Source organism: Besnoitia besnoiti, chromosome XIII, assembly GCF_002563875.1.
Source record: "Besnoitia besnoiti strain Bb-Ger1 chromosome XIII, whole genome shotgun sequence".
Lineage (NCBI taxonomy): Eukaryota > Apicomplexa > Conoidasida > Eucoccidiorida > Sarcocystidae > Besnoitia > Besnoitia besnoiti.
The window spans coordinates 641,816-658,521 of record NC_042368.1 but is presented as its reverse complement, the minus strand read 5'-3'; the positions used below and the strand labels follow the sequence as shown (position 1 = coordinate 658,521).

Genomic DNA, 16,706 nt, shown 5'->3' with positions numbered 1-16,706 from the left:
CGATAAAAAGGGGTGGCGCTTAGGAGGCGTAAGGCCTCGGGTGCGATCGCCGAGACGCGCGGAGACAGGCCGTTGCGGGTTTTTTTGTGTCGGCTGTTGTGGTCAGGATACGGCTAAGACTACGAGTGTGCTTCGTGCTGAAAAAAGAGTTAGAGAGAGTTCTTCAGTCCCTCTAGTAGAGGAGACGCGTATCCGGCCCCGTGAACTGTTGCGGCTTCTGAAGGCTGACGCATCGGTGGAAAGGCAGAGGTATTTTGTTTCTTGAAGGGAGGGCGGCATATGTGTGTGTCCGTGGGAGCAAGTGGGAGCTAGTGAAATACTCGAGGCGACAGCCTCTTATGCGCAGATGATGAAATGTATCATATATAGGAATCGACAGACTTCTTCTAGCATGCATTCCGTAGACTTGTATACTGCGATAGGGGGCGAATGGCGAACAGCGCTACTTTTTTCTGTTTGTGTCTGCATATCCATATGCGTCTCTATATTTGCGCGCATGTGTGTCTTTCTCGGGGCGACGGAGAAGCTTACGGTGGAGTGCCATTGTTTTGAAGCGCGTGTAATTGCACCTTCACGACTCATTTCTTTCGGGGTCCTTGATTAAAAAGCGTGATTTTCATTTTGGACTCGAAGACCTGTGGGGATGCTGGTTCGAGAGAGGACGGACACGTGTCAAAGACGAGCGAAGTCGCACTGCTGTGTCCGTAGCGAGGCGACAGGGTTACACGTGTCGAGTAGTCGTTTTCGCCGGCTCAGATCTCAAGACTAGACTCCCTGTGCCTTGCTTTTAGAAACGGGCGCATGTGGGTGGGGGCATCGCTCGCAGCTGTCGGCATCGGATTATGCGCTTATCCATATGCATAAGAGATCGCAGAATTAGTGTGTGTAGAAGTTTTGAAAGGTTGAAGTAGGTCACGGCAGAGCCCCGAATTTCCTCCAAGGACAGTGTCTTTCGCTTATGGCTTATTCGCGGGTTCAGGAAAACACGCACGGGAGCGCTGGGTGCTGCCTGACGCGTTGAGTGCTGTCTCAGGAATTGCATTTCGGCTTCTTGTGGGTAGCAATTCGCCGGTCGCACGACGAGAATATACCTTGAGGAAAAGCAAGGCGCAACTCGGCTAGCGTTCTGTCTGCCGCACTGTGGTAACATGGCTCAAGCGCCAGGCACTGTTTCCACAAGGCGCGTGGGGTAGCTTATTCTTTTTCGACTCAAACTCTTGTCCTGCCTATACTGATGTATGAATTCGCCGGCAGCTAAAATATACATACAGATGCAAGTCGATGTAGTATACACCGTTCACTCCTATGTCAAATAAGCAATCCCTCGATTCTGAACGACAGTCAAGTTTCACAAGATCGGTATACGACTTCATCAGGACGACGTGTAACGCGGCTTGTCCCATACGTCAAAAACCTCCGCCCAACGAGCAAAGCACAAAACGCTGAGATGGATTGAAAGCTTTCGACTTCCGACGGATGGCTGATACAAAACAAGTTCCTTTTCTACTGTAGCACCGCCATTATGAACCGAGGACGCTGCGGACCACGATATCGGCCGAGACTGAAGCTAGCAAAAAGACTGGAGTTGTTTGGCTTGTCGCCCCAGTAGGAACTTAGGAAAAATCCGGTCTCGCTGGCCTCAGTTCTCTTCTTCTAGGTGGAAACAAAAGGACTCCCTTGCATCGACTGTGGTTCTCTTGCGAATATTAACATCTTCGCCAGGAGACACCGTTCGTAGGTTGGACACCCAGCAGAGCAACGGCATTTTCTTTTCTCCCTCCACAATGCGGATGGTGATAGCGTTATTACGGTTGGAAGAATGGATTCGAGATCCCCGGTTTAGTCTCGTACAAGCAAGCTGCCACCGCCTCGGTGCACAGCATGCTGGCCGCATTGCAGGACCAAACGGTGACTCTTGAGAAAAGCGCCGCGGAAGGCAGCTCTCTATCGTGCAAAGAGAGAGACCTCGCCTAATGGCGTCAGGGCAACTCTTGGCGGTGTCCGAACTCCTCTCAACCTGCAGTCGCTGCTCTCCTACGTGGTTCGATTTTTATTCGCTGCCGCTCTTTCCGCGTTCATTGTCTTCTGATAGCACGAAAGGGCCCGCCCGGCTGCTGATGAGCCGAGATATCGCCGAGGGAGACATTGCTTGCGAAGGCGAACCAAGCCCCAATTCCCCATCTGCTCGTCGCCAGAACGGTGCAAACGTGGAAATGGGGACAGCCGCAATTATCGGCGTGTTTCGAGACGTCAGAAAGCACGTCCGTCTAGGTTTTGGAGGCGGTAAGTGCAGAATCGTGCGCGGATGCGCCATCCCGTGGTTTTCCGCTGTACGAGCACCTGGGGACGAGCTCTGCGGAGAAGGCTGTCCAGCTTCACTGACACCGTTGTTCGGCTTCGTTGCCTGAGAAGGGAGGGCTGGCGGCGCTGCCAGTGGCTGCCCAGCCGCCTCCGCAGAAACAGTTGACGATGAAGCAGAGAGCTCAGCCTTCGAGGACGCAGCGGCACCGCTCATGGGGGGGAGCGGGGACGATGGAAGCGAAGAAAAGGCTAAAGGAGAGCTCCGGACTGGAGAAGTCGCACGGCTTGACCGAGTAGACACCACTGATGATGAGCTTCCTGCCATCCGGCTACATACAGACGGGGACGAAGGAATCGCTGGAGTCGAAGCAAAGGGATCAGCGGAGCGAAGCAAAGAGGCAGCCAGAGGCAATGACATATTTCCAGGAGTCGGCGAGTACCCTGCCTTGATTTTGAAGTCTTGGGCAACCTCATGAGGGTGCTGAAGAGGCGAAGACGCACACGAGAGGGAAACGGAGGGAACCGAAGACGAAGGGAGATGGAGAGGAGATGGAGTCACCGGAACGGAAACTGGCACGTCACTCAACAAAGTATTTGTCTTTGTGGCAAATTGCTTCTTCACAGAAGCCGAAATGCCTCCTTGAAAGTCCATTTCCAACGCGCCGCTGGATGAACTGCCAGCCACAGTAGAGAGGGATGACAACGACCCGCCAGTTGCCTGTTTTCCCTCATTTTGCGCAGCCAGCATGTCCTGAGACAGCGGCAAACCAGCAGCATTCATTGCCGTGTTTATGTGTGCTTTTACAGATGGCGTGAAAAACACAAGTGAACAGGCGAACGCTCTCTGGACGTGGGAGCGCCTAGGCTGCCTGCGACAGATAGGACTCGAGATGTTAAAATGAGTACCGGGTGAGATACGCCAATTGATCTCTACTCAGAAGCTGTTGAATCTGAAACATAAGGCGCTAGGAAGACAACACATGCCGCGCAAGGCTCACGACACGCAGCCAACGATTTGCAAAGGGGATGAAATAACAGCCTCAGCCCCTCTGTGCAGCTGAATTACCGCAAAGTCAAGCATCGCAGCCTGGCGAGTGTTGATCACGAGTGGTGTGGAGGCACCGGCTCTTGTGACGCCCGCTCACACTGCGGTAATGTGCAGGTTTTTCAAAAAAACGCGATAGACTACTCGCGAGGGAGCCTTGAATTAGGTGTCAAAGCGGACAGAGGAGCCGCATTGAAACGTGATGTCGGAAGGAGAAAATCCCTACGTTTCGAGGGATCAAAAGACAAAATTGCATACCAAGATCGCTGCGTCAAAACATTGCATCGTGCCCCTGTTGACTTGCCGCTACACGGCGACTTCCACTGCGAACCAAAAAACACCACAGCATGCGACTCTTTACACCAAGATCGCTAGAGCTGTATACGCTGCACGCGAAACATTAAGGGAAATGAGGCTATCAGCCAATCCTCGCAAGTGTAAGGGCCATAACAATGTGGATCCACCCTTGGGGATACGTGTCGTTCACTCGTGTGACTCCGTCATGAACTGCCGGTGACTGGTTGGCCAGTAAGGGTCTTCCGCTGGCGGCGTCAGTTGATGCTCGGGTCAGTGTGCAGTTGGACAGTGTCGGGTGCAAGGTTCACATGCAGCAAATCCATCACTCCTGATCCATCAACACACATCTCACCATTTGACAGGCGTTCAGGCAAGCAGGTTAAGAGGCCGGCATGCTTCAGAGCAGCAGTCCAGCTTCCCTGTACATGCGAGAAACCCAAGGGGATCACACCGCCCTAGTGGTAGTTGCCTGTAAAAAGAGCTGAGTAACGCACGTGTCCCAGCACTCTGAGCCAATAGGAACCAGTAGACCTCGCACACCTGTGAATCCGCATCGTGAGGAAGCAGAAGTTAAAAGCGTGCCTTTTCCTCAGCCTTTTTCTCTGTGCCTTAAGTAAATCAAGTTGTCCGTGCCCCGAACTGAATGCTGCATTCTGAAAAGTTGGAATCACCTCCACAGGAGATATACCAGCTGGCTTCGGCGATGCTCTTAGTGGGTGAAACAGGCAGGGGGTGTGGGCGAGTCACTGAATCGTAGTCCCTCTAAAACACACGCCAAAAGATAATGTCGTGCGTTCTTGTGAAAAATGGCATATATGCCATTTTGGTGCCTCAATTCCAAAAACAAGCAAGAACGTGGACACAGTGATAAGCTCGTTAACGACAGTTGCTGACATGAAGGGCAGAACTCACCGCCGCACAGAAGCAGTGGGTACTCAAATCATGCGCGTTGATCTTTATTCCACTAGCACGTCCAGATCGGCCGCGCTTACTGTCGCTTCTTGCCACTGCATATCGTGAACACCCCCGAGTGAAAGCTTTCCAAAGAGTTGAAGTAGGTCAGGCGGGAAATGACATTTGGGAGCCACACCGCCGAACAGCTTCAGCCCGGCAACCCGATCTGTGATTTATGCTCCGTTATTGGTAGTACAGCTGAGAACCTGTGGTAATTCGATAATTAGGCCCAAAATGTCTGTTGACGCAATACTTACAGAGGCGGAATCCCTACATGAAGCGAGGCATCGTCAGCTAGTTACACTGCTTCACAGTATCAAGGACGAACTCCTACACAAGTGCGATTTTTCGCGAAAGTTCCCGCGTTTACCGGTGAACACGTGCCAGCACGGAGCCGTGAGCCGAGCCCTTTGGCCTCACTGTGGGAACAAGTGTTCGTATGATGAAGAGATGCGTACGAGGTAGTTCGGTTTCAGCTCTATCTGCTTGTGAGTGTTCCCGTCCTCGTAACACCAAGAAAAACAGAACATCCTCCAATGGTGTTTCAGTCTCTCCCGCAGAGGAATTCGGCTTGAAGACAGTGAGCATGTGTTTGCGGTGCTTACGACAAGAGGCAAACAATCATCATCCCGAGCAACCACCAGTCGATGCGAGAAGCCGCGCTGGCCGAACTCGCCAACGCAGACAGAGAGCTGGAAACAGGCGAAGCATTTAATCCCGTTGAGTGCGCCGGCAGCTCCCCGGATTCGATGCCCACGCGCACGCTTCCGGCAGTTCACCCTAGTCTCGCTTGCCGTCCGCCATCAGGGGGAACATTCGCAAGGAATTAGTGCAGACCCTGAGCGGCACGCAGACAAAAGCGCCACGAGCCAGTTACCGATCTGGTGGAGTCCTTGTCGAGCCTAATGCAGCCGTAAGCCGCCCGAGTTGTTCAACATAGATATGACAGCCGTTTGAGTAGTCGCCAATGGCTTTTGGTTCAGGCGTGCTACGGTTTACGGTTTCGCGAACTCGTTCCAGAACGAGGCGGAACTCCACAAGTCAAAGGGTTTCTGCATCTGCCTGCGTTTACTGGCTATGCTTGGGTGAGCAGTTTGTGTCCGCAGCCAATGCATCCTCCGACCAGAAGATCGATGCGCTGGGCTACTGCAACGTGCATGCACGAAACACAGTTGAGGCTTTCCTTCGGGCAATTGGTCGCCCACGAATGGTTCCCACAGCAGAAAACACGACGTCCAGCTGCAGGGGACTGTATTTGGAGCCGGACTCACCTTTCGGCGAATGTCTCAAACGGCATATCTGGGGCCACGAGCCGGCGAACAATCCTCGCCACGTGCCTGCCAAAAGTCACAGAACGCCAACCCTAGCGCCGCATGCACGATGTGCGCGATGAAACAAGAAATTGGGTTTCGCGAGAGCTTGAATGGTAGACCCGGACAGCCCATCCTCTATTGCTACCCGTGTGGCGGCTGTCAATGCAGCAAATACAAATATGTGTATACCCGAACACACAGCAATTTCCGCGTCCTTGTAAATCGAGTGCTCCCCAAGTCAGTGCGCCGTATCGCAAAAACAAAACCCAGCACCTAATGGGAAATGATTGCATGTGGAGAAAATAAACGTGTAGAACGAGCCGAATCACCTCAAAAAGACACCGTCCTTCCTGTCAACTCTCCCTTACGTGATGTTGCACGGCTCGTTGCGGTTCTTGATTTGATTTTCGGGTTTCCAGTTCTGCGGCTTCTGTTTCTGCTTCTCTTCCTCGACGATCCCCTACGAAGACAACCACTTACCGCACAATCGAACGGTAAACAACAGCGCGAGAGCGCTCCACGCTAGATGCAACACAGCCACTCAGGACACATGCACATGCAGGTTTGAACCCAACATACAGACATAAATATATGCACCAGGCAGGAAAGACAATGCTACGTACATAAATACCTATATATATATGCATACAGATATGTGCAAAGGAACTAAAAACCCCCAAGGGCGTACGCGTGCGCAACACAACTGCTAATATCTGCAAATGAATGATCACAAAACAGTGGGAGAACACCGGCTTCTAGCGCGCCGAGACCGACGCGTGCTGGGTCTATTCCGACGATCAGAGTTCCACAGCCGTAATCGAATACACCCACATCACACCTTGACGCGTCCACAGCCTGGCGGTCCCTGCGGGTGACACACCCGTGAGGAGAAGCCATACAGCCATGTGAGGCCTGAGTCCATTCAGCCGCCTCACCGGAAAGTCTTCTTTGAGAACAGCGAAGCCCGCGTGTGTGGGACGAATGTCGCACCAGGGAGCATCTGCGAGAGCCGCGCACGCCACCCACGAGAAGCTATTCCGTGTCAAAGCAGCCCCTACCCCGAATTGCAGACAGCTGCGCGACAGCGCGGCAGGCCGAGTTTGAGTCGAAGGCTCAAACTCGGCCCAGAAAAACTGATTCACGCGTTCTAGGAGAGAAGTGTGGAGACACACATATGCTTTCACATGAAACAAAATCTTCCTCGAGCATGCTTGAGCAGCTTCGCAGGCGTGGTCTCCCGTAGGTGATGTATACTGATATCTTCATATGCGCATACACGTACATACATCCATGCATACATCCATACGCACATATCTACTTGTAGAGCCCCCCCGTAAAGAGTCCACAACCTTTCGGCACGCTTGGCGATTCCACATCCATCCGAACGGCATTTCGAAGCCCTCACGATACATGTGCACCGTGAGACATCTTCGACACCCACACGCGGCTACCAGACCGACTCCATGCTGCTCTCCTGAGATGGGACCTTTCTAACTAAATGTTGAACACTAGCAAATCACACGATGTTTCTGAAGTATATCGGAAAAAGGATACCTGTCATTATTCGGAGTACAAAGGTAATTGCAACCAAGAGAACCTGAGTGAATGTGCTTTCGAATTTGAAACCTGACGATCAGAACCCGCGTGGTTACCCGTCTCGAGGTGAAGCCTATCAACGGGAATAGTCTTCACGACTTCAAGGTTTTCCGCGGTTTTCAGTGAGCAGCCATTGATCCCTGCAGGCGGAAACGCATGGATAGGAGCGACCACAAACTCTGAGCGTGTGCAGACCGAAACAGACTCACTGACGCTTGCATAGAGCCGGAGAAGAAGACTAAAATCCTAAAGCGATCAAGAGGACAGACTCCAGTCTCCGCACAGCGGCTCACGTCGCTGCTACAGAACATCGAGGGCGAACAAATCCACAGTCGACGCTAGCGAGCGCGGGTCCGTAGGGACAGGCGTCCCATAACGCCACCCTGTCCGCCCCTGGCTGTCGCTATCTATGAGGTATTCCTAGATCTTCATATGCGCATATATATTCATACACACATACATACATATACATATATATACACACATATACATATACATGTATTTACATATACATAGACGTAAATATATATATATATATATACATGCACGCTTCAAAGAGCGCTGAGCAGAGACGTGTTGTTGCATTTGGCAGTCGCCCTAGACCCTAGAGGCTGGAGATCGCTGGCCTCCGCGCTCACCGATGTGGAGAGACGGCGACAGCGACAGCACGCTTTCTGCGGCGTTTGCAGAGTCTGTGAACGAGTGAACGACCCCGCCGCGACGCTCCCAGAGAGGCCGCGTGCGAGCGAGAATTTCTGGAAAAAACAAGAAAAGGCACACTACACTAAAGAACGGAAGATGTTCACAGCAACATGGCTTAAGCCGCGTCTAAGTCTCGTGCATCCCCAGGTCAAATATAACGCTGCAAGAAAGTGTAAAAATATACAAATGCATGGATAGAACCGTGCGCGCACACGCCTACATTTAATCACAATCCGAGCCTCGCACGGACGCGAAATGTCGAGACTCCAAGGCAGGACGGCGGCGCGTTCCTCTCTGCATATTTGTTTGCGGACAACATTGGGGTGAGCGGAGGAACTGCATTCGCAAACAAACACACGAGCCCCTGTGTGCATGCAGGCCTGCCGATCACACCACAAAAAGAAACGACCGTGTGCAGACGCCGACAGACGTTTTTCGCATGTCTGTCGCTCGTCCTTCACATCACAACGGCGACGTGTGGTAGGGATTTCTAGGCATGCTGTACGCGTTTCCTTAGAGCGTTCAGAACTCCTGGCGGCCTCATTGTCCACGGGCATGCGTTCGATGGGGAGACAATCTGCAGCCGTACCGCAAAACGGAGTCTCCGCACCGCGCATATGCAGAAAGAGAGGCAAGTTGAAGTGACGACTCAGCACGAGCTGCAGCTCGAAGTACCTGGAGAGCCACAACACAGATCATCGAAACCCAACCCGAATACGTGAGCACACCAACCAGTATATATATTAATTCACTGGGGGTACATACAAATCCCTGTTGCGACTGTCTTGATAATTAATCTATGAGAGAGGAGGGAGGCCCGTGCCGCGCGTGCAAGACAACATCACGCCGCAATCCCCTGACGGCAAAAGACATGTATATACGTAGCACACAGACGTACAAGTACGTGGAATCTTCGCAAATAGTCGACCCGCACAATTTGCACCTCGGAGCAAATCCACATACGATTATGCGTATATATGTACATATATTTATATGTATTCACGAAAAGACGCACACGACGCTGGCAGTGTCTATGCAAAAGGCTTCCGAGCAAAACCTTTACCATCACTACGAGTAGGTGTGGCGGCGCATCCTCGCGGCATCGCAGCGCGCGGGAACTGTTCTCTCCTCCAGAAAAAACTGACTTTTGCTGTGTGTCGAGGTCGCAAAACTGTGTGCGGTCTGCGTCGAGGCCGAGCTCGCCGATCGCTGCCACGCGGTCGTGGTGAGTCCCGATGAGTCTTGCTAGTTTGTTCAGGTGCTCCAGAGCTCGCTCCGAAGGCGTGAAGGAGAGACCAGCCGCCTCGATGTCTTCGCGCGAGAGAACGGGCCTCGCCTCCGCGGTCGCAGATGCACAAGCGTCTCCAGAGACAGGCGCGCGCACCGCACAGGCTCGCGCGCCTTCGCCGTGTGCCTCAGCCGCCGGCGCGCAGCAGGGTGTGCAGGAGGGAGACGCCCGCAAGCCCGCCGCGTCGAAATCGAACTCCGAGCAGCGCGTCGGATGCACGCCGACAGTCGCAAAGAGAAAGGATCCCTCTGGGTCTGCAGCAGGCGAGAGCGAAGAGACAGAAGGCTCACGCGCCGAGGACAAGAAGCAGGCACGCAGTGACAGAGCATCAGAGAAAGCAGCCATCCGGAAGGGGAAGGGAGTCGAAACTCGAATGGGCAGTAGAAATGTTACACACGAACCAAAGAAAAGGATGGAAAAAACCATAGCGGAGAAACGAAGGCCGTGCCAGAATCGCTCGGGAGGGGAGTTGTCAGATGCACCAGCCTCTGCGATCGCGACGCAGACCAGCGAGCAACCCCCCAGAGGCAAAGTGGAAGTCGCGCCTCAGTCGCACCGAGAGGACGCGCGCCGGGGCTGTTTAGTAGATCCATAGGCTTAAAACCGTGAGTTACTCTGCGTTGACAGCTCTCCGTCCACGACTCACCGAATTTCCGGCAGAGCTCTAGAGCCGCGGCGGAGTCCTTCAGACTCCCGCCGGTGACGAGGAGCTTCTTGCAGCCTGCCGCCCGCGCGCGTTGAATGACTCTGAACCCCAAAGAGTAAAGGAACCGCGGATGCACACGATAAATGATGGAGAGACCTGTTTAGCGGCGACGAAATGCCCAACTAAGCATTCGAAACATGCCTTTCTGACTACATACACGTGGACGCCCATGGAACGTCGCGTCTAAAAAAGCAGCTGGCGAACCGATTCCGCCTGTCGCAGCGAGAATCGCTGCAGGGGATCCCGATCTGCCTACATGTCTACACACGTATTTATAGATATATCAACGCTACCCCACTTCATGAGAGTAGAAGCGCACAACGGTATTGACAAGAGAAGGGACACGAGGCAGACGGAATGTTAAATAAATGGAGAGAGGAAAGTGTCTGCTGAGGCAGAAACTGCGACGACGAGGACGAGAAAGAGAGACGTACACAGCAGACACCTCCAGAGCCAGACTACAGGACTCACGCATATTTGGTTTCATATACACATTCCCGCCTGCCCAAATATCATGCAAACACCAGCACACGTGCAGCTGCATGTATATACAGGCAAGCCCCTGTGGAGAGGAGATGCAGATGAGGCCTTCAGAGCTTGAAGTGTTGCTCGTCCTCAGCGCACACAAGTCACCCGCGTTGGACACGCGTTTCAGACGTAACCGCACAGACCGCCAGAAATATCTTCTTTGCTCTGTTTTTGCTTTTTCCTTCTTGCGTACCTGTTGAGGTCTTCGGGGTGTTTTGATTTCCCGAAGTAGATCCCTCTGTACATCTCATCGGTCAAGTTGGCGCCAATGTCGACGAACGCCGCAGCCTCCATTTTCTTCCTTTGTGTCTCTTGAGGCAAGTCTGAAGCGAGCTGGAGGCCGCGTGGCGAACAAGCCGACGGCGAGCGCGCGCGAAGGCTCCCCCCGGAGAAAAAGCGCAGTGGCGAAGCCGAGAGCGAAGTCGAAGACGAAGCTGGAAACGAGCAAGTAGGCGACCAAAACGCGTAGAGAGGTTTGCACGAGGGCGTCAGCGAGGCGCCCGTGGATCGCCTTGGCAGACGCGAGGCAGGGGAAGTCGCCGACGACGGAAGAAGAGAGAGGCGCAGATCGCCGAGTCTGCGCAGGCTGGAGAAGGAAATCGATGAAGCCAAACGGCTAAAAGGCCCGAGGCGCATCAGCGGCTGACCAGCGAGCAAGGCGGCTGAAGAAGGGGGGAGCGAAAGAAAAGAAAGAGGCGAGCGAGGCGAAGGCGAAGGCGAAGGCGAAGAAGACACCGAGAGAGATTGTGAGGCCGCCGGTGTGAGCATACCTATGCATGCGGCCTGCGATGGGTCTCGCGCCTGCGAGCACGCGAGGCAGGCCGTGAAAAAGACGAAACGCAGAAAACGAAACCACTCAAAAACAGACGACACTCCACACCCGCCACAGCGCATGCTGATCGTTACGCGGACAGACGATATCTCAGCTGCATGCGTAGCGTCGTCGCGTTCTCTTTCTTAGGGTACCCTCGCAGTCGCAGGATTCGAGAAAACACTGAGTCTTGGGGATGCTGGTAGATGAACCGCGTCACTGGACGAGGCGCCCTCTGTTGGACTCGAACAGAATCTTTCTCACGCCGCGTGAGGCGCGTGGACAAGCTGCGCGCGCGAGAGCGGCTGAGGAGATGAGCTCCTCGATGTGCATGGAAGCCGAGAGAAATGAAGGTGGGAACCGAGTGAGGAAAAACAGAAGAACTCGATGTAGGTTCAAACCTGAAATCCGACGAAAGAAGGAATCGAGCGCATGTTGTGCGCCGGCGCGCGACCGCGGCGGAGACGAGACAGAGCCGTGGTTGAGGCGACAGCAGGAAGACAGAGGCGGATTCGTCCGATTTTTCTCTTCTTCCTTGTCCAGGAGGCGCGGCGGATAAAGGAATTTAACGACGAAAAAGCAAAAAGCGAAGCGCACAGTGATTTCTGTTCATGGAGATTCTCGAGTCGCTCGCGGTACCAGAGACACCGTACATGCCGAATTTTCTGCATGTGCGGCGGGCGACACACCGCACAGGCAAGAAGCCAGAATTATTTCGTGTCCTGAGAGACCCTGAGTCGAACCACGCGCTTCTCCCTCACTGCTGCGACTCGTTTGCCTAACTGAAGGGTTTAGGTTTTCACAAGTTCGAGAGCGAACTCGGAGCAAGCGAACCGAGTCATGCCTCCACGTGCCGCTGGCCTGGAGCAGAGGCCAGCGTAGGCCGCTCCTGTGTCCGCTACACGTATAAACGCATGCGCATCAAAATGAAGATTTTCCCGCGACTAAGCAGCGCGGAGAGGATCAAAGATCCCTTTCCAGTGGAGGCGCTTCCTGTGGAACTGGCGCGCCGGTCTGTGCGCCAATCACCCGCCAAGGGACGCACTCTTCTGAGTGCGGTCTCGCGGTCAGACGCCCTCCTGACTTCGCTCCGCCGCTCCGCTCGCATTTACGAACGAGCGCAGAGGCGTGCTTCAGCCGGTTGAAGCGTGCAAGGCTCCCTCCAGAGCAGAAATACACTTCGGCCGAGATGCGCAGGTCGTCGCCCCGTCTCGTTGATGCACAGGGATAGACGAAGGGCTGCAAACAGACAATTATGAGGAGAATGACCGCCAGTGTCCTAAAATGCCTCTCCTGTCCGATGTTGCAGCTGTTCTCCACTTACTTCCAACGCAAGCCGAACTGGCGCGCTACTCCCAGGCATAGATTGATGAGCGCACGCTACATCTACATATTATATATTATACATATACATAAATATATATATATATATACCATTACCTGTGCTCGTCTCACTGCAGGTTAGTTTTTTTTTGCACATGTCTGCATATTAGTACACTTTTTGTATTGTATTTTCCGTGGTGCGGAAGCGATGGTCGAAGTGCTCAGAGGTGCGAGAACCTCTTTGTGGGGGAAGCCTGCGTGTGAGGCTCTAGGAACGGGCGTTATTCGAACAAATGAACGTCGCCTGCCTCGTTTGCAGTGTAGCATGCGCCGCAGCCGGCGACTTGCAAGCCTGAATCGCGAGCTCCTTCTGTGACAGGAATGTTGAGGCGCCGGGAAAACGCCGACGAGGAAGCGAGTGTGTGCAGCTCGCGCGTGTGAAGTAAGTAGAATCTACCGGCAGAAGAGACGTGCGGAGAGTCGTGCTTCCACGCACAAAACGAACCTCGCCCCGGACCCTCCGCGGCTCCTTCCGGACGTTCTGAGAAGCGAAGTACAATCTTCGCACGCGTCTGGCGCAAGTCTGCGCAAGCCGCAGATCCGCCATTTACTGCGAAGCTCCCGAGGCCTCACGTCAACAGAAAAACTCCATAAAATGCTTTCTCTCTATACACGTATACAAATGCACACCTCTGCCGGTCAATGTCAAGCCAACACACACATAAAGACACACAAATGTATATACGTATAGGAGTGAGAATATTACTCTTCCACAGATGTAGCAACTTCCCTCGAGCCGTGCGGCATCGCGTCGCTCACCCGGTGCCCCCAGGGAGTTCACTTTCGAGCTTCCACTTCACCCGCACATCTCTTCTCACCGCACGCTGCGCACTCCACTCCTTCCCAAGCGCTTCCGTCGCCCGCGCCTCTGTCTCCTCGCTCTTCTTTGCATGCGCTCCCACGCAACGCCGAGTGCGTCTCGCTGCGCCCTTCTCTTCTCCGCCTCCCTCGTCGCTTCGGGGTCTTCGGGCGCGCCGGCATCTTCCCACAGACGCCGAGTTCGTTTACTCACCTGCGAGCGTCTCCTCGGCGTCCTCTGCGTCTCGCTCGCGCACGTCGGCTGCGGCCGCTGCGTCGTCTTCCGCGTCTCCGAAGTCTGCCACGACCTCCTCTCCCTCTTCGTCTTCTTCTTCGCCAGCCCAGACCCAGATAACGATTCCACCGTCGGGTTCAGTCCAGCTGGTGGCGAGGACGCCGACGCTCCAGTCGGGGTGTGCGTCGACGCTGCTGCAGACGCTGCCGCCCGCGCAGACCTGTCCGCCGCGGCCTCCGCAGGCGCAGCTGAAGTCGACCGGCGCGGCGAGAGGCCCTAGCGGCGCGCCGTTCATGGCGCGAAACGTCCAGACGCGGCCGTCTCCGCCAGGCAGGAACGCGCGGTCTCGCCACAGCGCCGCGAAGGGACTGAACAGGCGCCGCGGCGTGCAGAAAGGCGCGAACGCCAGCCGGGGGCCGCTGCGCGCCCGGGAGGCAGACGCAGACGTAGAGGTGGAGGCGACAGCGACACGCGCGGCAGCGGCATCCGCCTCCTCGCCCCCCCCGCCTCCGCTGCAGACACACGGCCCCCGAGACCGCGAAAACCGAAGCAGCGCCTCCGCCGTCGCGCGCTGCGCCTCTTCCTGGTGTCGCTGCCAGGCCGGAGTCCCAGAGACCGGCATGTCCAGCGGCATCGTGACTGCCGACCCCCACCAGCGCTCCTCCTCCTCTTCCTCTTCTTCCTCCCCTGCGTCTTCGTCGTTTTCTGCTTCCGAGCTCGCCGCGGCGTCGCCCTCCCCGTTGGGCTGCCCGCTGAGGTGGCGTTCGGCGCCGGCGGCAGGACGCCGGGGTCGCGGCTTCGCGGCGGCGCGGTGGCTGAGGCGCAGGATACGCCCCCCCTGTCCGCCGTCGTAGGAGCAGAGAAGAAATTTCCCCGAGCGAGCCCAGACGGCGTGGGCGCAAGCAATGCCGCCACGGCTGCCGCTCGCGCCGCCCTCGCCCTCCTTCTCGCCGCCCTCGCTGACTGCCTTGCTGCTACCGCCCTTCAGCGTCCGCAGCAGCCGCAGCGAGCTGCCCTCCCACAGACGCACCAAGCCGTCGAGCGAGGCTGAGGCGACAATTCCTGGGCACGCACTGCTGAGTGACGCGCCCGCCGCGCTGGTCGCCGGCAGCGCGGAGGAAAGAAACGGGGGCAGAAGTAGCGGCGACGCGGGGGTGACTTCCAGCGAGGTGATCGCGCAGTCGTGCGCCTTGACTTGCCGCAGCGGCTGCTGCGGCATACGCACGTCCCACAGCCGCAGCAGCTCGTCGTAGCTCCCTGTGTAGAGGCAGGCGGCGCCGTCCTGCGGCGCGGCGACCGACGTCATCGGCGCAGGCAGCGAGAAGGAGTTAAGGAAAGACGTGTAGAGCCCTGTGGCGCCCGGGCTCTGCGCCGCGCAGGCGCCGCCTGCCGCGCCCCCCGCAAACCGCCGCTCGGCCTTTCCCACCTGCGCGAGCGCCGTCTTCACGGCCCTTGCGCCCGCAGGCGCCGCGCGGAAGGTCGCGACGGCTCGTGGCGAAGCAACTGGCGCGCCCGAAGCAGAGGCGCAGGCGGCGGCTGCGACTGCGGATGCGGCTGCGCAGGCGCGCGGCCGAAAATGGAGGGGAAAGAGGGAGGCAGAGGCGTCTGAGGAGGCGGTGTAGATGTACGCGGAGGACGAATGCCAAGCGATGTCGTTGATGCCCTTGGTGTGCGCGTTGGGGAAGTCGCACAGCAGCGACCCTGTCTCGACTTCGTAGACGCGCAGTCCGCCGAGACTCGTGCACGCCGCGAGGAAGCAGCCGTTCGGCGAGAAGCGACAGCGCACCACGTCCGGCGCCCTCGCCCACCATGGCGCCGCGTAAAACTGAGGCGACGGTCCACTGGCGCCAGCACCCCCTGGCGCCGCAGCGGCAGCCGACGCGGAGGACGAGGAAGAGGGCGGAGAGGAAGTGGAAGACGAGACAAACGCGGCGTCGCCGCGGCGCCGCCGGTGAGCCGGAGCCGCGGACGACGAAAAGGGCAGCTGAGGCGCGGGAGGCGCGGAAGGCGCGGGAGGCGCGGGAGGCGCGGGAGGCGCGGGAGGTGCGGGCGCGCCGGCAGGACGGCAGGTGTCTGTCTCGTCGTCATCGTCGCTCAGGCGAGAGAGCAACTTGGCTCGAAGTGCCGCGAGCGACTCGCGGCCTCCGAGACGCAGAACGGGTCGCCAGGAATAGTAGACTTTTCCGCTTTTCCTGCGTCGCTCGAGACGCCCTGGGGACTCGTGGCGCCGGGAGGGCGAGTCGCGGCGCGCGTGGACTCCAGCAAGCCCCATGTTGCCGTGGGAGCAGAGAAGAAAGAGCTCTCGCTAAGCGAAAGCCGACGATGCAGAGAGGCGGCCTGCGCATACGCGACGACGCGTAGCGGCAGGAGGCGGCGCGGCGGCAAGCTTTCACGTTTCCATACACGAGTCCAGCCACGCAGAGGGCACCGTACCTCTTCGACGCATGCAGGAAGCTACACGTGTGCGGCCTTCCCGCAAGAGATTGGAGACAGGCAGAAGATTCCTCGAGTTGAAGCGAATGGCGGCGGCGGCGCCTACAGGGCAGAGCCTCGCGGATCGCGGGACTCTGGCGCCGCACATGCGCATGCGTCACCATGCGCTCGCCTCAGCTCTAAGGACGAAATCAGCCGCCACGAGTGCTGCACGTGGGAGCGAGTGCTGCGCCAAGAGAGAGAGGGGAGACAAAGAAAAAGGTCGAAGCGGGGATGCGCGACCCGGGAGTAGAGAGATCGTGTGAACGCGAACAGG

General features: G+C 56.5%; 1 protein-coding gene across 1 annotated transcript; it reads right to left on the bottom strand.

The window, feature by feature from the left end:
* Window positions 1–5,377: 5,377 nt before the first annotated feature.
* BESB_030620 (uncharacterized protein) lies at window positions 5,378–16,229 on the bottom strand (the record flags this gene model as incomplete). The annotated part of the gene is made up of 13 exons (XM_029361730.1): window positions 5,378–5,435; window positions 5,869–5,934; window positions 6,279–6,370; window positions 6,846–6,910; window positions 7,563–7,646; window positions 8,145–8,261; window positions 8,798–8,883; window positions 9,354–9,750; window positions 10,143–10,243; window positions 10,924–11,531; window positions 11,806–11,942; window positions 13,370–13,405; window positions 13,937–16,229. 13 exons carry the CDS (start codon window positions 16,227–16,229, stop codon window positions 5,378–5,380), a joined length of 4,140 nt encoding a protein of 1,379 aa, XP_029215197.1.
* Between the last annotated feature and the right edge of the window lie 477 nt (window positions 16,230–16,706).